At 36.4% G+C, this 21,069-nt stretch overlaps 1 protein-coding gene across 1 annotated transcript in view; it reads right to left on the bottom strand.

Annotated features, from left to right (window-relative positions):
* slc6a17 (solute carrier family 6 member 17) overlaps positions 1–20,783 on the bottom strand; it is a 37,396-nt gene extending 16,613 nt beyond the window's left edge. Inside the window, exons 1-10 of the mRNA XM_077224343.1 lie at positions 20,373–20,783; positions 13,507–13,917; positions 7,703–7,860; positions 5,271–5,397; positions 3,453–3,634; positions 2,552–2,662; positions 1,948–2,189; positions 1,604–1,796; positions 952–1,144; positions 677–836 (exon numbers count right to left, since the gene is read on the bottom strand). Coding sequence (XP_077080458.1) covers positions 677–836; positions 952–1,144; positions 1,604–1,796; positions 1,948–2,189; positions 2,552–2,662; positions 3,453–3,634; positions 5,271–5,397; positions 7,703–7,860; positions 13,507–13,795 — 1,655 coding nt within the window. The 5' untranslated portion in view covers positions 13,796–13,917; positions 20,373–20,783. The remainder of the gene's footprint in view (positions 1–676; positions 837–951; positions 1,145–1,603; positions 1,797–1,947; positions 2,190–2,551; positions 2,663–3,452; positions 3,635–5,270; positions 5,398–7,702; positions 7,861–13,506; positions 13,918–20,372) is intronic.
* Between the last annotated feature and the right edge of the window lie 286 nt (positions 20,784–21,069).

Genomic DNA, 21,069 nt, shown 5'->3' on the forward strand with positions numbered 1-21,069 from the left:
GAGCCGCTCTGCACTGAACAAAACCATGTGTTGTGGATTTTCATGTATGGTTTTTCGGTATCTAACAGTGACGGAGATATGAATGTTTTAGATCTAGTCACTGTTTTCCACCGAAGCTGCTCCCATCAGTTTTGTGTGCTATGTGAGCCTCAAATGCTCCGCTCTCCACCCAGATATAAAAGCTGCTGTCATTTAATGAAGATTTGTTTGATGAACTAGCGGCTCAATTTGATTCTTTTCATGTTAAAAGTGATAAGACTTTTCTGTGTTAATAACGTCGCCATCTTTTATATTACTTTGGTCACTGTTACAATGGTGCCTAATTTGAAGAATTCGGCTTGACTCCCGTTGCACATTCATACAGAAATAATTTGAGATGCTACTGTAAGTTGCTGTGTGAACGGGACATTTTGAGACTCATTTGTCAACTTGTAGTGCTGCGCATCATTGAGGCTGAGAAAAGAACAGGTGAATGCTATCTATCACTATTTTCCATGTTCTTGGAAAAGGTGTTCCTATAACTAAAATCGTTCCCAGTTCCTTCAGTGCGAACAGACCAAAAATAGCATTCTTTCTCTACTAGTTATAGGAACTATGAAAACTCAGGTGCGAAAGCCCCTACAATCTTACAATCTGGAGCAAAACACCAGAGAACAGCACTAAACAATCTGCCCACCTCTTTGTGCCATAGATCCAGGCAACAGATACATTCTCCAGGATCACCACAATAGTGAGGGGCAAACCAGCAGAGTAGTCATCAAACATGGTGACAAAGTAGTTCCCTGAACGCTGGACGAAAAGCAAGCCGCACAAAAAGGCCACAATACAACAGCCCACTGGGGAAATACAAGATCATACAAGTTAGTTGGTGCCTTATAAAATTGGCCCAGCATCATTTAGAGTAAACTTGGCACTGAAAAAAAGAGAAGTGAACAAACCAGGAGCTCTCACCTGTGAGCACTTCTTTGCGAATTTTGAAGGTATCCAGAATGGGTGTGGTGATGCCAGTCATGGTGCCAATCATGCTGCCCAAGCCCAGGTTTATCAACATGAAGAAAAACATGACAGACCAGAAGGGAGAACCTGGAAAATGGGTCATAGCCTCTGTGAAGGCTATAAAAGCCAGACCAGTGCCTTGAACAGCCTGATGGGAGAGAGGGAGAACGAGAGAGAGAGAGAGAACAGTGTTATTATCATAAAAATACTAAAATGAAAGCTAAACTATTATTTTTTACATAATTGTAAAAACTAAATAAATAGTATTTTTAAAAATACATTTTATTTTTATATATAATATATTGTAAAAGTTTCACATTTTATAACCTCTTTTCATAAATTAATATACCACTAGATACCACCAGACAGCCATAAGAAGTTGAATGCGGGTAATTAAATAATCATTTAGAGCACTCATTTTGGTAGCACAAATATACTAAAATAATAAATATATTCCAGAACATTACGGTTCAAAGGCATTATTAAAATAGAATTTTTTGTCTATTGAGAAAAAAATTCATAAAAGTCTAAATTTTACTTTCATCCATCCTAAATGGCTTAGCTGAAAACCTGCTGAAAGCCTTTAGCTCATGGGCAGAACACCTGCCTTATTGAGCTCATCCTCCAGCAGACACGGCTCCAGCCCCAGCTGTGCAAAACTGTCCTCTTTCACAATCTTTATTACGCCGTACATCTCAGCATAGTCCGACGTGGTGAGGTGGGAAAAGTTGACGTGAGGGGGGATGAGATCCTGACTCAGCACATTTGAGTTCAAGAACCCTAGAATCTTTTCAGCATTCCTACATGAGAATAACACAGACATGAGCTTCCACATGTAGATTTAAAGTATTAGGCATTATTATTATATTATAATGGAGAGTGTAACTTAATCCAATCACAAAAATGATCCTTTCATGAGAGAAATGAAATGCATTGAGAGGTCATACGTACTCCACAACACATTTCTCGTTCATGATGTTGGCTTTGAAGCCCAGCACAGCGAACACTACGAGTGTGGCCAGTATAGAGGTCATGAAGTTGATGAAGGAGACAAGCACAGCATCAAAATGACAGTTGTTGTCTCTCTTATTGTAACTGGAAAAAGCGATGACACCTCCGAAACCCAGACCAAGAGCAAAGAAGACCTGAGTGGCAGCTTCACGCCACACCTGCGGCTCCAACATGATCTCCAGCTAAAATGAAATAAATTAAAACGATTTATTACATTTGAGTGATTGAAAATCTAAACTCTAAGTAAATGAACAGTGCCAAATAATTTTCAGGATAGCTGAAGGCCTTCTATTGCATAGAACCATGATGAGTGATTAAAGTAATAGAATCATATTTCATAATGTGAATTTGATTAAATATCCCAAATACACCACAAGAGGGAGTCCAACCATGTGACGAGCACTACATTTTAGCTGCACAAATTTTCTTTTGTAAGATTTGCTTACACTGCATGAAATGTGTCTGCTAGTTTCTAAAAAAGCCATCTCAATATCCTAACTATCACGTGTGCGTTTAAGAAAGTGTGTGCACACAATCGCCTTACCTTGGGTGTGAACATGTGAGCAATGCCATCTACTGCTCCTTTAAGAAACATCCCTCTCACCAGGAAGCAGAAGAGCACCAAGTACGGAAAGAGTGAGCTGAAGTACATCACCTGCACAAACACGGTGTGACAATATTTATTGTTTAAATGTTTTAGAAGGATTTGTGCATACATTTCTCAGAGAACAATAACTGTGTATTAATGCTTTTGGTATTATTTATTACAACAAGAGCTCATAAATTCAGCACATTATAAATGTATTTATTCTTCGTTGACTACTTTTTTGGTAAGAATCCACTCTGTACTATGTATATGGAAGCCTTATGGAGTCTCTTTTAGTTAAGTGGCCGGTTTCATAAACTGCTTAGACTAGCTTTACAAGTTTTCTTCAAGACTGGTCATACATTTTTGTCATTTACATAAAAATGTAGATTGGTCTGATTTGAATCTAAAAAGTAAGACTGATTAGCCCTAACTAATTGGTGAGGCTAGATCTTAAGACTTGCTGGTTAAGTTTATGCATCTGTCCCCAGAACAGGTGGTGAAGCTCTATTGGTCTGATGGGATTAACCAAAATGTTGATTATATATAGAGAACTATTTGTGTCCCTGTTGTTCAGACACTGTGATACATTCAAACAGCTAGTAAATGGGTATTTTTCCATAAAATCTGTGTTTGCAAAAACTGCAGCACTATCACACCTTGAATTAGCTTCAAGGAGAAAGCAAATGTTCCACTCTGAGAATATAATCATAATCGTGCATCGTGATTGTGTAATTATTCAGATGTGCCTGATAACGCAGCATCTGCATATTGTGCCTTTGAGCTATCTGAAAATTGATGTTTCTCAACTCAGTTGGTTCTCATTTCATTATCTCATGCAGTAGCAAGTCTGCCTCACCCTCCCAGAAGACTGAATGCCTCTTATTACAGCCAGGCAGACAATTATCCAGGCAGCCAGCAGCGACAAAGTCATCCTCCAGTTCAGACCCCCGCTGTCTGCGATTGAGCTGGTGATGTCCAGGGTCTCGCGGTACCAGTAGTATGTGGTTGCTGAGCTCTTCTCACACTCAGGCTCCACAACTAATCAGACAAAAAAAAAAAGCAGAGACACAACATTCCTTGTCTATTATTATGACCCTTTGAAAAAGATCAGCATGGTATTTCTTAGGATTTGATCCCGATTCATTTCAGTTGCAATGTCCATTTTGCTTAGATACTGTATGAAATAAATTATGTCCCTTCTAATGTTGTCAATTATATAGGACAGCGTTTCAGACTGATTTAAATCGGTAACTCATCTTTTAGAACGATTCATTAAAAATACCGACTTGAGAGAGCCATGTGTACAGAGAATCAGGCAGCACATGGTCGTCCAGTATTTATTTTTTTCCAAACAGTTTTTGAATATAATCTAGACTGTACAAATAAAATCCCAAACTATTATATTCTATTTGCAGAGGGTTGTGTCCACTTATCCTGCATGTCTACATGTATTCTAGTCTTAGTGAGTTTGAGACAGAGTCTGACTGCAGGTCACAGCTTCTGTCTAGTTTATTCTCTGCTCACTGACCAGGGGACACAACCGCAGGGCATGCTGGGAAACCTCAAACACACAACATGCTCTTGAGAATGAGGCTCATGAAGAGCATTATAGGATAAGGTGCCTGATGGGCAGACCCCACTGGGCAGAACAGTGGATCACAACCCTTTTTACTTCAAGGACCCCCTTCGTCCACAACAATATTTGAAGGCCCCACTCACAATTTCTACCCAATAAAATATTTTAGGCTTGGCAATTAGGAAGATGTATATTGGTTTTAAAAATAACCAAAGACTACGAAATATCTTGATTTATTTTAATGTTTGTTTTGTCTTATTTTAAGTAAGAGATAACCCACGGCCAGCTGTGCATTAAACGATTTTAATGCACGACATGGAGGCAAAGAACCACCCAATGTGAAGCGTAGCAATACCTCGATAAAAAAAAATATTTAATGCACAGCTAGCCGTGAATTATCCCATTTATACCATGGTCATTTGCCAGCATTGACAAGTTAAATCTGTTACTGATGTTTACAGCGTAATATTTGACCAAAAGGGTAAAAATTATGGTTACTAATGTCATATATAGCTCGTTAGATCTAGCATTCTGCCCGCTTTAAATCAGATTACATTTATTTGAATGAATGGATTATCGTGATCTCTGAGATCTAAGTGCTGATCTCTGATCTCTATGAGTGATACGTGTGTGTGCTTCAATGAAAACCGTGTATTAATGTAGAATGGTGATTAAACTGACTTGGAACTACCTGTGCATTAATCAGTTTTATTGCACACCTTCCAGCCAATCAGAATCGAGTATTCAGACAGACCATGGTTTAAATAATTTTTTGTCTTAAATTTTAAATAGTTTGTTGAGGCCCCCTGAGAACCACTGGGGTAGAATATATTTAAGAAAGACAGACAACAATTTTATCGAGGTCATCTGTTTTTTTAGTCGAGGGAAATAGGGATCAATCTCAATGGGCATTAAAGCAAAACTCCTCCATGATGATTCCATGCAAATGATGGGATAGGGATACAACATATTTCTAAAGCTTCGATTGTAAAGGAAGCAGGAATCTTCTTGCTGTGTTGTACTAAATTAAAAGCCTCACATAAAATGACATGCCTCCAATCTTTATGGTCATTATCTGAGAAACTGCAGACCACTCACTGGATTGAGTGCCGTTCTTCCTGATGGGACAGGCGCTCCATGGAAGAGGATATTGAAACGACTGAAAAAAGTAGAAGATGCTCCAGCCTATAATCACATTATAGTACAGACCCACAAAACCACACACCTGCAGAATGGAGAAAAGAAAGAACAAATTGTATTGGTTACCATCTAGAAAACAATTAAGATACTGAATACTGAATTGTAATATTGAAAAAAGAACAGCCCCCTGGAAAGGTCTCATCTAGTTTAAGGCTCATTTTGCTTGACTATAGACTGTTTACTGAACATCTAAGCCACAATGTGCACTAAAAATAGAAAGAGGTGACAAAATCTGGTCTAGCGATCTGGCACCTTCTGGGAATCTTTATCTGGGAGTGTTTTCTGCTTTACCAATGGCTTTGAAATAATTGCTATTTATATTAGATGAACAGAAACCACAAAATCTACACCTAAATCCACACATTTCAAAGGTGTAGTCTGAATGAGCTTACATGCCAGTTTAGGATTGTGGAAAGTTGATTTTACAGTACATTTCAGTCAGAGTAGCTCTTCTTGGCATTTGAATAAGTGCTGATGTGCACCAGACTGTGATGACAGTCAAAGTCTGGCTCCTGGAGTCCCATCTGATATATGATCGGATTGCTTAATGGATAAAATCTGAAGTCTTTTAACTCTTAAAACTCAATGCATTACTCCAAATATAGAGTGCATTTATAGAAATAGAACACAATAGAATAGAATTAATGTGTTATGTATGCTGAAATACCATGTATTTTGAGGGTTTAGCAACTTGTGCCTGTTAACAGCAAATCTATCCCTTGATTTTTCCCTGCAGTCTGTAACAGGGCCGTAATGGTACTTTGCGACATAACAAATCCACAGCACATTGAGTAGGTGAATAATTGAAGCACATTCTTTCTGCTGTAGTTTCATGGGTATTAATAGCTGAGGCTGCAGCAGAACAACCACATTTAGTCCCTGAGTTCTGAAAACAAAAAAGTTTTCCTTCGCATTTTTTTTTTTTGCGTACAAAAGACAAAGTTGTCAAAACGATCCCTGTTCACACCGAACTGCGAACTATTAAACTATTAAAAACGCTGTATTATGCATGCCAGGCCAGTAGTTAGAGATGTCACTTTGTAAACAAACTATGCGCCTATAGACTGAAAACGCATTACTCATGCGCATGTCGTCACTGTTATCAAAAATGTGTATTTTTGAGTTTACACAGAGACAATAACGTTATTGTTTTCAAAAACGTGCTGATTGAAACCGATTTTCAAAAGTTTGCGTTTTCAGGCCCCCAAAATGCCATTGTCATGTAAATGAACGACCATAAACGCTTTCCGTTTTTAAATTGAAAACCATGTCATGTAAACGGCCCCTTAGAGGCATGTGATATCAAAATGGCTTTCCCAATGTGTTTTTTTCATTGCCTTTGAATAGAAGATTAACAAAAACAAGGTTGATTCCCAATCTGAAGTAAATGAATCCAGCAGTCTCACTCAGACTACATGCCGAATACTAAATAAAATACAAAAGACATTCAAGATTATATTATATTATAATTAATATTTGTAAATTAACAGAATAATATATATATATATTTTTTATAATATATATATTGGTATTCAGCTCATTCTGCTACTAATGAGAAAGCCATTCACAAGAAACTGCTGATTGGCACAATACCAAATTTCTGCTCTGGTGCATATGGTTTATAACCATCTCCTCCCACAAGGCCCTACATACTTGCTGACTTGCTATATTTCTAAAGTGCAGTTGCTTATATAAGGAAAGAAAACAAGAAAGTCCAGGTGCAGCTGGGACTGAAAATAGATTTATTAAATGTTCAAACAGAGTGATATTTTAAGATCGAATCCCATCTGATAGGTTGCGTGACTGTGCTCATATTAAAATGATTTAAGAACAGCGCTGAGTAATGGATGACGCAGCACAGAATAGCTGGTGAATTAGCACTTTTAGGCCTGTAACTCATCAAAAATAAATTATTCTATTAAGGCCTTCAGAACAAAATGAAGGGGGAAAATGACATTGGTTATTATTGGTCTGGAACTCGCAGGCTCCTCATTGTATTGTGACCCTTTTTCAACAATGCATTAGCATCTGAACTAGAATCTCAAATTGTATCAATTGCCCAGTCTGATCTGATGTGAACTAGACACTCACAATCTGAAGTCTGGAGATAGTAGCCCATGAAGAATGATTTACTTTATATTGTCTATATAGCCGTATTTAAAGTTTAGTTCCACTTTCACATTTGACCACAACCACTCCGTGTATGCCCTCCATTTATACATATACACTCTCAAACCAAGTTAAGCAACATTATCTCAATCAAGAAAAGAAAATACATTTAAATGACTGCTCATTTGTGTCTTGTGTTTCAAAATAACTAATTCACTCACCATTAGGCTGGACACTCCAATGCCACCGAGTCGTGGACAAACATAATTCCACACTCCAATGCTCCCTCGACGAATCCTCTGGCCAACCGCCAGCTCCAAGAAAAATAGTGGGATCCCAATAAGGATAAGAAGGATGAAGTATGGAACAAGGTAAGCACCTGTACAGAGAGACAGCGACACTTGTAAACACAGAGTAATGTCCCTACAACAGTTTCTTTAATGACCAACCAATAGCCCAATATCAATCAAGCTACAGCACACTGAACTCACCACAGTGTGAAAAAATCCTTTCAGACTTTTCCCCTTTATGCGGTTTTTCCATACATACATAAAAAAGTAGTAAATTGTTTTAAAATATGTCTGTTGCTACAGTCAAAATACTATCTATGACTGCCTGGGCCATGTCTTTCTCTCATATTTTATATTTGCATTCATTTTTAAGTAAAATATATTATAAAGGGGCCACCTTTTATATTTTTATTTGACATTGTATGGGGATGGGAGAAACCCACCCAAATTAGCTTTGGTTAAACAGGCGTATAATAATTTGGGTAAATGTGTAAGCTAGATTTATGCCTATTTTTTCACATCTTCATAGACACCGCAATGATTTCCCTCGTGTGGTAATATTTGTCCTTGTAATTATGTATGGCTTGCAAAAATGGGAACTGCTGCGTCTGTGTAAATGAGAGAAGCAAAGTGCACCCTTAAAATAGCATCTGAATAACGCGCCATTGACTTTAGACTAGGTTTATCCTGGTTTGTGGCGAAATTGTTTTCTGAAACTGCAAAATAGCACCAGGGAACGTTTGCGCCGGAACACGCCTCCTCTTTTCGCTGAACCAGCCCCGGGAGCGCAAGTTCATTCCTTAATTTACCGAAATGCGTCTGTGGAGGGAAAAGTCCGCTGTGCGCCGGGTGGAAAATAGGAATGATACATGCGTCGGTGTATAAAGTCAATTGCGCTAGGTGCAAGATAGGGCCCTAAATCATATAGTGTATAGAAGTAATTCAAACTACAGTATTTAATACTTTTACAGTATATACACTCACCGGCCACTTTATTAGGTACACCTGTTCAACTGCTCGTTAACGCAAATATCTAATCAGCCAGTATTCATGGAAAAACATTGCCTGGTCTGATGAGTCTGAATTTCTGATACGACATTCAGATGGTACAGTCAGAATTTGGTGCAAATAACATGAAAGCTTGGATCCATTCTGGTCCAACGGTTCAAGCTGGTGGTGGTGGTGGTGGTGTATTAGTGTTGGGGGATATTTTCTTGGCACACTTTGGGCCACTTAATTTAGCATTATTTAAATGTCACAGCCATCCTGAGTATTGTTGCCTGACCATGTCCATCCCTTTACGGCCACAGTGTACCCATCTTCTGATGGCTGCTTCCATCAGGATAACACGTCATGTCACAAACCTCAAATCATCTCAAACTGGTTTCTTGAACATGACAAAGAGTTAACTATATACAAATAGCCTCCACAGTCACCATATCTCCATGCTATTGAGCATCTTTTGAGATGTACTGGAATGGAAGATTTGCATCATGGATGTGCAGCATCTGCAGGAACTGTGTGATGATGCTATCATGTTAATATAAAACAATATCTCTGAGGAATGTTTCCAGCATATAGTTTAATCTATGCCATAAAGAATTAAGGAAAATCTGAAAGCAAAACGGGGTCCAACCCGGTAGCAAATAAAGTGACACACACACACACACACACACACACACACACACACACACACACACACACACACACACACACACACACACACACACACACACACACACACACACACACACACACACACACTATATTATCATATATTATATATAATATCAATATAAGCATTAGTTAAACACACATGTATACTGTATAGTCATGTCATAAGATTCTACAACATATATATATATATAGATATTTATATATATATATATATATATATATATATATATATATAGATAGATAGATATATATATATAATTTATTTTATTTTTTTCATCAGAAGAGAGATATTATAAAGATATCAAGTATTGGGACTAAGTATCTAATGCCAGCCACACAAAAAGAAAATAAATAAAACAGAACATAAATATCAAGTCAAAATATTGCAAAAGTAGTGCAGTTGACATTGCTGAAGATTTCCGTAACTGCAATATAGTTGGATCACTGATTATATTTCTCTTTTGATTACATTTAAAAAGCTTCATTTCAGTAAACTAATGATTAATAATAAACATGGCATTCACCTTCAGAGAAATGCATTTAAACAAACTATATGACCTGCTGTCACACCAGATTTTAAAATATATTAATGACACATAATGAAATCCATTCTATTATACTTTTCCAAATAGAACAAGAACAAGTGCAAAGCTTAATTATTTTTATGTTTTGTTCTTCATACATTTTCTAGCTAAATTTCAACCAAACAGATGTAGAAGAAGATGGTATCTTATAGACTAATGACAGCCTGAGCCTCAGTAGGCATGAATGAACAGACAACAGAATAAAACAGCAAGTCACGCTGCTGAGCCCTGACGTCAAACTAGCTCCATGGTGACGAAGAGTTTGGTCTGAGCAGAGCTTCCTCTGTTTGAAGTCAAAGAGCAATCCGAAAATAACTGCTTCTATAGACATAGAGCGCACACTGCTGGCGGATGACCACAAACCCCTCCTCTTGGGAGGTTATAAGTGTAATTAGAGCCAGGGATGATCACAGCAAAGCACTCCCTTGGCCTCAGCTTATGACGAAGAACTGCTTGTTATCAGGTTGATTACAGCATGTCTTTTGTGTTCGATGTTGCTTTGTCGAGACTTTTTGTCTGGGCTTTATTTATGCATACAACTAATGAAACAAACAACAGGCCTTGTGTAGAAAAGACGGGAGGAAAGAGAAAGGGATGGACGGACAGATGGAAGAGTGAAGATGGAGAGAGCAAGGGTGCATAACGTAAACAAGGTCTTCTGGGAAATATTCATAATTGCAAGACAAGCAAGGACAAGACATGATGATCTAATTAAGGTTTCACTTTCAGATAACATTAACGTGTCCAATGTATATTTTAGGACCTTTTTTAATATAGTTTGTTACTATACCATTTTCACTGTACAGTAAATACTTTTTTTTCCAGATAATTTGCAATCAATTATGCACTGCAAAAACTAAAAAAAAAATATTTTGTCTTCTTTCCAGAAAATATATTTAAAGATACCTTTAACAACATAAATGTAAGTTCTTTAATATCTTATCAATTTAATTTTCCTTACCCAATTACCACTGTTTGTTTGTGTTTTAAACAAAACATAGTCAGTTTTATGCTTAAACAATACCATGGAATTAACTTAATTCATTATATTTTGTGGATATATTTAATTTTGAAGAGACTAAGCGGATTCAGTTATTATTAAATCAATAATTTCCTGAAATCATTCTAAACCACATTTCTGTCTAAAGACTGTGAAACAGCATGCAATACAATTCAGATTAAAAGAGGATATAAACAATGAAGAATAGTCCAAGCAGCCAAAGAGCAATGACAGCAGGAACATTTTATGGCATGTAAATTTGCAAACGAAGACCACAATGGCCTTGACTTTCCTGTTTTTAAAAATCCCATATAACATTGCTGCCCTAAATAACACTATCCTCAGCTTAATAAATTTAGAGAGACCAAGTAGTAGTGCACAAGGCACACAGCCGACCCAAAAAAGACTGTCTCAATGAAAAAGGTTTACAGCTAAAAAGAATGATAAAGAAGAGTGAAAACATTAAAGGAATAGTTCACAGGAAAAAAAAATCACCGTCATCATTTACTCATGCCTCTGTTTTCTATACAATGAATGTGAGTTAAGCCTGGGGCTGTCAAGCTCCAAAAAGATTTTTATAAGAAGCTGCGAATTAAGTTGTTATTCAGTACAATTCATAAGAGTTCATAAGAGAAAAGTCTAATTTGTGACTGAATAATCTTTTTGTGTAACTATTTAATAAATACATATTTTAATAAATGTTCTTGAGCACTGACTCTATGATCTGGTCACAATGGTTAACAGCTCACCGGGGGTGATATCAAAGTTATATCAACTTTATATCAGATATATTAAAGCATAACTGACATTCTGGAGTCATACAAAGCTATCATATGGCTTCATAAAGACTTTCACAACTATTAGTTATTGGTAACACTTTACAATAAGGTTAATTAGTTAACATTATTAATGTATTAACTAACATAAACGTTAATGTTACTAAAAAAATACAGCTGGTCATTGCTTGTTCATGTTAGTTCACAGTGCATTAACTAATGTTAACAAATACAACCTTTGATTTTAATAATGTATTAGTAAATGTTGAAATAATATTAACTTAGATAAATAAATGCTGAAGAAGTATTGTTTATTCTTCATATTAACTAAGGTAGGTTACTAATGTTAACTAATGAACCTTATTGTAAAGTGTTACCGAATTATCTGTATATATTAAAGATAATATATATTTCTATCACTTATAAATAATTTCTGTCTTTTCAGGACTTACAGAAAGTTTTTCACGGTTCTATTACTTCACGATTAGACAACTGTAACTCAATGTAAATCAATTTTCACTTTCGCACCTTCAGATGGTCCAGAACGTTGCTGCTAGATATATGACTATATGACCTCAATCTTAGTCTCTATTCATTGTGTCCTAGTTTATTTTAGGATCCAGTTTAAGATATTGTTTTTAAAGCTCCAAGTCCCATCTTACATTAAAGATCTTATCCTACCTTTTTCATAGCAGATCCTTAAGATCTAATAAAGCATTCTTGAATTTCCCATGATCTCGGTTAAAACAAAAGGGTGATAGAGCTTTTTTGATCATTCCCCCTAGTTTATGGTATCAGTTGCCACTTGACATTCACTTTACACCTTCACTCATGGTTTTTAAATCTAGGCTTAAAATGCATCTTTATTCCGTGGCCATTTCTTTTTTTTATGTCATTTTATATTACGTATGCTGTGTAATTTACTTTGGTCAGCTAAGCTTTGTTTAAATGTGATATATAAATAAATGTTACTTACTAGAAAAAATTTATGATTCTTTTATTGTGTTTTTGATATACAATTAAAATGTGGAGAAAGTTATTTATTGCAGAATTGAAGCGACTTCAAGGTTTGTGTTTGTTGTGAATTTTGATTCAGTTTGAGGAATGCACAATGTGTGTGGGTCTTTTTTTATATGCACATAATTCTGCTATATGTGTCATCCAAATGAACTTCTGAACCCAACACGGTATTTTTGTTATCTTCCCTTAAGGAACTAAATGCATTAACATGTAAACTAAAAAAAAAAAAAAATACATAGAATGCATTGAAATTTTGACAGCCCTAATTTCAGTCCCTCGGTCTCTCAAGGCTGTTTATTTGTTGCCAAAATTGAAATGCAACATTGCATTAAAGAGTAAATGATTGCTTTAATAATTTAATAATTTAATAATTAATATTAAAGGTGATTATAATCAACACATTGGAGGAAATGTTGATTTAGTTTTCAACTAATGGATGAAATCCAATGCAAAACATCTGAGGAAAACATTTATGTATCTTAATTGGTGCTTTTCTTTTTTGAGATTGAAATCTGTTGTCCCCATCCATTGTAGTTGCATGAAAAAAAGCAACCATTAACATTTCTCCTTTTGTGTTTTATAGAAGAAATGGAGGTTGAAAAAATTATGAAATATATAATTTATTTTAGGTTGAACCATGAAACGGTTAAAATTGCACATCACTAATAAGTAACTCACCTCCTCCGTTCTTCTGGCAAAGATAAGGGAAACGCCACACATTACCAAGGCCCACCGAGAAGCCCACCTGGGCCAGGATGTACTGCAGCTTACTGTTCCAGGCAGGTCGTCCATCTTCCAGGTCGGGGGAGATGTCTGGTTTGCCTATGGGCGGAGGGCCTCCTCCTGCCATGCTCATCTGGCTGCTCTTGTAGTCCATGGGAGCCTCCAGCGCCAGGAGGTCGGCCACAGACTCTGTGACATGCTCATTACTGTGCTCGCGTTGAGTCACTTTACTGCTCTTAGGCATGGCTGTGCCGTGTCGTGGTGATCCCAACAATTAAAGGTGTGAAAGAAGAGCAGGGCAGAATGGAGGTCACAATAACTGCCCTTTTTGTTTGATACAGGTGTGGAGAATGAAGGTTTGTGCTCCTGTGAAAAGAGCATAAAAATATGAGAAATCGGGCCACAAGAGATAAAATTATGGCAATGGGATTCATAATAAAGACCAAATCATCTTCCAAATGAATGTCCATTTGTGTTACATTTAACAAAATATTTTTTTTCTGGTGTTCTGTTGGCTGTTCATTTTTATAACTCAAGCCTAAATATTCCTTTGATTTCTTAAAAATGCAAATACGGGACTTGCTACTGCCAATAGATACACAGCACACTACTGTGGGCAAAGAAGACATCCTGCTGCTGTACAATATAGCATACATGAATTACCCGTAGCAGATCTATACAGGTGGAGCTGGGGAAGGTGGAGGGTATCTGAAAGCTTTCTGCAACTGCTACAGAAAATGCTGACCAAGTATTTGAAGGTTGAGCACACAAGCTCATTGGCTACTGATTCAACAGGAACCAATCAGCTGTGCCCTATAAAGGATGAGTACTATATACAAACATGACAGAACTTTGTATTTAACTCTTTCCCTGACATTGACAGAATTTTACGGCAATCCATGTTTTCCATGTTTGTCATGTTATACGGTAATAATGGGTGCTATTTTGAATCTTCTGAAAGTGTACAGAATCTCCAGATCAAAACACAGGTGAAGCAGAAGCAGAAACAAGCAACAGAAACATTGCTTATGCAAATGTAAATAATGTGATCATCAAACATTAAACAGCATCAATCAAAATTGCTTAATGATACCGAATGAAATGTCGACCCAGGATGAGGTATAGGACTATGAAGCTCTTGGGGTGTTGATGAACTCGATCTACTCCATCTATGTTTTGATCATCGTTCTGAATACAATCCAGACGTAGTCTTTGACAAAAATTTGTTTTTTCTCAGATTGTTGTTCAAAATGTTGCTTTTTTTTACTAAACTCTTTGTTGTTTAATAGCAGAGGCTCTGTTCTTTCTTTTTATATATTGCATGTTCAGATATTCATATAACAAAATATTCTGGGGGCCATGGAAGCTTTGTGTAAATAATCAAAAATGCTGGTGCTAGCTGGCAACATGTTAAAAAAAATGCTGGTGGGGAAAGAGATACAGTAAAGTTAAAGGAGACCGGGCAATTTTTAAGTTAATCTTGATCGTTATACCTTTGTGAGTACTACTGTCTATAGGAAAAAAAACCCAAACGGATTGGTGCTTGCAACACGGAGCTGCTACAGCTAATGCCCAGAGCTCCCACTCAGCTAAAACGGCAGTTATGGGGGCATATACGTAAAGAGTTTCTTTGTGCCTCTTAACAGACACAAAATGCCATTAAAATGTCTGTCCAACAACAGGGCCCTTACATGTGAACAAGACGCGTTTATCAACTTAGCCATTGTTTAAATTCACCTAAATAGTGTTTTAGACGGCTAGCTGTAGTCTCGCGCTGACGTCTCGTGCGTAGAACTTGTATGGGAGTTTGCACATCAAGTTGAAGTACAATTAGCTACAACTGCAGAATTTCGTGGTCATGGAAAGGAGGACGATGAAAATTTAAGTTCTTGTATTTTCGCATTCTGTTGCCACAATTCGTAACGGCACAAACGCGAACCATTTCTTCTTCACTTGTGAGAAACTCCGATCATCACTCTTCACACACTACGCTCTACGCACACTGCTATTTACCTTTTCCCGGCTACAACTGAGTTCCCAAGGGACTTCAGCGCAAGACTACAGCTAGCCATCTAAAACACTATTTAGGTGAATTTAAACAATGGCTAAGTTGCTAAACGCGTCTTGTTCACATGTAAGGGCCCTGTTCATGTTGGACAGACATTTTAATTGCATTTTGTGTCTGTTTACAGGCAAAAATTTCAAATATATCAAAAATTTATTTAAAATATAAAAATGAATGCCTAAATTGGAGCATTGTTGTCACGGTGTGGGTTTTGTGTCTTGTTCCTTGTTCTTGTCTGTCACGTGCTTCCCTGTTTGTCATGTGATCCTGCCATGTGTCTTGTCATTTGTTAATCATTTGATCATTGTCCACAGGTGTTCCTTGTCTTGTAATTAGTCAGTGTATTTAAGCCCTCATTATTGCCCTGTGTCTTTGTCGTGGATTGTATGCATGTTTCTAGTGTTGACTGTTTCCTGCCGTTGTTCTTGTCTCATGCCTTGCCCTTATTTTATGTTTGTTTATGTTTTAAAAAGTAAAGTTTGCGTTTGGGTCCTCACCAGCTTGCCTCCAGTGGTTTGATTGCATTACAATAGTAGTATACTTAAAATGCAAAAATAATATTTAAATAGTAAACTATAAGTATGATGTTAAACTAGTAGTTTACTGAGAATATACTTCAAAGTGTACTTTAATAAACTAAAAAATGTGCTACAAGTATTTAACTATAAACAATCAGTATAGCTATAGCTTCACTTGTAGTATAGCCCAGTTGCAGTATACAAAAAAACATAGATGTAAATTAGTTATGTCATCAAAGTTTACTACTGTTACACTTAAAGTACTTTCATAGACTAAAACCAATTAAGTCCAAAGTAGTTTTTAAATAGTAGATTTATAAGTATACTACTAGTAGATTGATATCAGTATACTTTCAACATAAAGTATGCTTACAACTTAAGCTTTACTTAAGTATATTTAATAAAATGAACTTGAAGTATACTTATTTTTCTTAAGGGTTGATGAATAGAAAGTTCAAAAGAACAGCATTTATTTGAAATTGAATTATTTTGTAACATTATAAATGTCTTTACTGTCAAGTTAATACATATATGCTAAATAAAAGTATTTAATTATTTTTTCAATCTTACTGACCAAAACTTTTGAATGGTAGTGTATTTTAAATATACAATTCATTCTATAATTGATCTATAAATTTAGATTTATATTGAATGATTAATAAAATCCATTAGCACGTTGTATGGCAAAACTCAAGCTCAACAAGTATAAAATATTTGCATACAAATATTAATGAGAAGATCATCAAACAACAGTAACAAAAATCATTTTTGTTACATTTGCAAGTACAGTATGGAGAAAGCTACTGCAGATTTGGTGCGAGTTCAGGGTTTGCATTCATTTTGATGCAGCTTGAGGAATTTACAATGTGTGTGGGCACTGCTACTGAAATCTGCACATGATTCTACTACATGTGTCATCCAAATGAACTTCTGAACCCAAAACTAACACAGTATTTTGTTATTTTCCCTTACAAATGAACTAAATGCATTAACATGTTAACTACAAAAAAATCATAGACACTGAATTTTTGCATCTTTTAACAGCCATAATTTCACTCCCCCAGTCTTAAGGTTGTTTATTTGGTGCCTACTGATTTAGTTTTTATGTTGGGAGACTGGTGTAATACTAAAGCTAAAATGTACTAGGCCTACTTGGTTTAACATTGCAATATTGCACATTGCAAGTGTAAATTAGTGCTTTAAAATTAGTCTTAAAGAGTAGGGTCTTATCAGCAGCCTATTGGACAGAATTTTGGTTTGGTGTTCAACTAATGGATGAAATCCAGTACAAATCACAGACTGAGATTAAAAAAGAGGCAGTCACTTATGAGCTTTTAATCTAGACCAGGGGTACTTTTCATGATAAATAAGAGAGAGGTGATGAGCTGAGATTTTTATCTACAGAATGACTAGGGAATGTGGCAACAAAGCCGTCATCTTTGCTCTTCTCACCTTTGTTTATCTTTTGTAATGAGAGCCTGAGGCACTGAAAAAATCTATACAGATTATCTCAAATACAAGAGGACACAAAACCTTGCTGTGTTGCTAGGCGATGCTCACCTACCGCCCATGAGAACCTACAAAACGGATTCAAAAAAGGCTCAGATCTACTTGGGGGACCATATGGGGAGGAATCCAACTACTGTTAAGAGCAAACATACATCATATGAAATTATTAGCATGTGCATTGTTTTTGTGACATGGTCAATGATGATGATAAACAATCAAAGGACCATCACACACTGATTTTGAACTTTTGCACCCACTGTGAAATTTTGCACTGTGTTCAGGTCCAAAACAGCCTGTCCGGGCAGCAGGCCAGTCAGTTCTCTACGACATTATTATGGAAGGGATTATATTTCAGTAGGGAGCAAACTAAACCTGAAGTATGCTGCTCACCCTCCCCTTAGTCTCATTTTGCTGTGCATTAAACACATGGGTGCTTATCACTCATAATGCAGGGAACGTGCTTGGTCAGTTGATTCTGCGGAATTCAACCAAGACAACCAAATCTAAGCCTCCCTGCTGGTGCCATTTTTCAACATTTTTCCCAAGAAAATAAAATGCGTTGCTGATCAGAGCCAACAATTGGTATGGCTACCCTTAGCAATAATGGTTTATTATACTGTAGCTAAATATCCTGTTGATTCAATTGCACATTATAATATGCAAATGTACATATTTTATCTTTCTGGGTTGCTAGGCAATGAAGCTTGATGAAATTCTCACATCTCTGCTTCCTGCATGCTCTCTATATCAGAACAGTGAGTGACAGCTCATCTATCCAGTGCTTGAGAGCATCCATAAACCAAATTTAGTCAAATCCTTGAAATACACAGAAGGTGGATCACAAGAATCAAATTTCATATATAGCAAGCAATATACTGTGTGTATATATATATATATATATATATATATATATATATATATATATATATATATATATATATATATATATATCATGTTCAGGAAAAGATTACATTGATATAATACAGGGATGATGGTAACTGCATGTTTTGATTGTGGCAAATGAATCATTGGAATTCAGAGGACTTCTGTGTGTATGTCTCCAATGTCCATCTCCTAGAAAAGTAGTACAGTATATTTATGACAAGGATTTCTACAACAATAATTGTACTACAATGATATTGTACAACAATAATTGCTTAACTGAACCGACAAATAAATTTTTTGCTCACTCAATGCCAGAACAGAATGTTAAGGAAAAATTAATTGGTGGCAGAATTTATAAAAACCAGTAGCCTCTATGGGTAGTTGAAAAAGACATTTTTAATTAACATGTCCTTTGGTGCAGCATAAAATCCATCGAAAACTGTTGTTCAGATACTCCCAATAAAAAAAAAGGTGTTCAAGTATGTATTAATTTTAGTGCTGTTAAATCGATTAATCACAATTAATCGTATCTAAAATAAAAGTTTGTATGTATATATGTATGAATGTATATATATATCTATATATGTGTGTGTGTGTATTATATATATATATATATACACACACAAACTTTTATGTTAGATGTGATTAATCATGATAAATGGATTTGACAGTCCTAATTCATTTTAAATATATGTACAGGCCTACATTTCAACAGTGTTTTCAAATGCTTCTGTTATGATTACAGTTGCATTACAAGAGCATGAAAATGAAAAGATGAGAAATTGGACCACAAGAGATGAGTTTTTCCTGATAAGTGTTCTGTTGGTTGTTAAATTTTATAACTCAAGCCTAAATATTATTCTTATTTATTAAAACTTGAATGAATCTTAAGTTTACAGCGTTCATTTCATGAGAAGCTAAGTAATCTGTTGTAATAGAAGTCAAGTCAAGCACTTATAGGACAGGATGGGGAGATTTGTCTGACCCTTTGTACAGTAGTGTTTAATAGTATAGGGCTATGGTACAATGATTACATGAATTCATTTAGTTGACATTCTTATCCAAAGCGACAAATGAACACTCGAAGCAATTTATTAAAAGAAACATCAATATGATACTGTTGTCTTTTAAATACATATTGCTGACCCCAAATAGCCCATATTTCATACGTTTCATGACAATATGCATTCAAGTTACAATTTAAAATAATGCTCGTGATTTACATAATTACATTGGGCCTATACTTGTTTTCATTTGTGTATGAAGTATAACAATAATATTTTCAAACATAGTTTTTTTTTAGCCTACTTCATACACAAATGAAAACGAGTAATGTAATGAAATCAAATCAAATGCATCTTCGTCAAGTTTTCAGATAAACTCGACGGCTCAAGCGTAACCTGAGGATGCGCCTGACTGCAGTCACGGACAATGATACCATTCACCTTAACCCTCCCTCTTTCACTGATCTTTCAACACTAATAGAGACGAGCAATACGCTTACAATAGTTTAAAAGCACTAACACGTGGACCCCGCGGGGCTTAATGTTGTCATTCAAAGACTAGCCTACCACGCGCCTTGCAGCATCCTCAAGGTCAAATATTTGTGTCACGATGACCTAAAACTGACTCGCCTCTGATAACATGACAAACCGCGTAAATAACAAACAACTGACCAGCAATTGCTGCTGTGAATTATCGACATGAACTGCGTGCAGCGTGATAAAACGCTCTATGCATGACAGGAATACCAAATAAGTTGCCACAACGCAATCATCGATGAAAAATCTCTTGCATCTTTTATCACGTCGGGTACTAAATGAAGAGAAACCACGGTCACTTACTGGATGTCGAAGAGTGAGAATCAGATGTGAGTGTTTTCATATAGGTCTCAATAAGTGACAATAACCGGAAGGATCAATTTGATGTCTCCCACAGAAAGAATCCTCGCTGCTGTGCCGTTTCCGCGCTCACGACTGAACCTGCCCAGAAATGCGCAGAGTAAGTGATTGAGCGCGCCGCCTGACGCAAAGACCACCGCGCACTATTGTGTATTCTCTTTCAGCCCAAAATAGTAACTTTGGGTTCACGGTGACACATCTATGGGTGTTGTCCACGAGAACACTTCTAACCAACCCACTCCTTGTTTTGTCCTCCAGTGGTTAAAATTCAAAGCACAATTTATTTCTCCTTACACGATTGGCATAGAGCAAATTACTATATAGGCTATACGCATGAGTCACGAATTCGTTCATACGTCAGCAGACGCGTAATCTGCGCATCCCATCCCATCCCGTCCAAATTCTGATGAAATACCTTTTGGCGATTGCAAAGTAAATTCTTACCTCCTACCTTTGAACCCCACAATGGTGTCCAGATCTGTCCAAGGGGCTACAAGTCATGTCTTATTTAGTACAAGATAGGGTTGTTTCCCCCACATTTTAAATCAATAAACTCCACTATGATCCCATCAAAGCAGTGAGAGATGACACTAAAATCTGGAGCTCTACTGATGCTTGTTTCTTTTCTCAGAAAAGACTG

This window comes from Siphateles boraxobius, unplaced genomic scaffold (genome assembly GCF_051911475.1).
Source record: "Siphateles boraxobius isolate OS27281-9 unplaced genomic scaffold, OSU_SipBor_1 9, whole genome shotgun sequence".
NCBI classification, from domain to species: domain Eukaryota; kingdom Metazoa; phylum Chordata; class Actinopteri; order Cypriniformes; family Leuciscidae; genus Siphateles; species Siphateles boraxobius.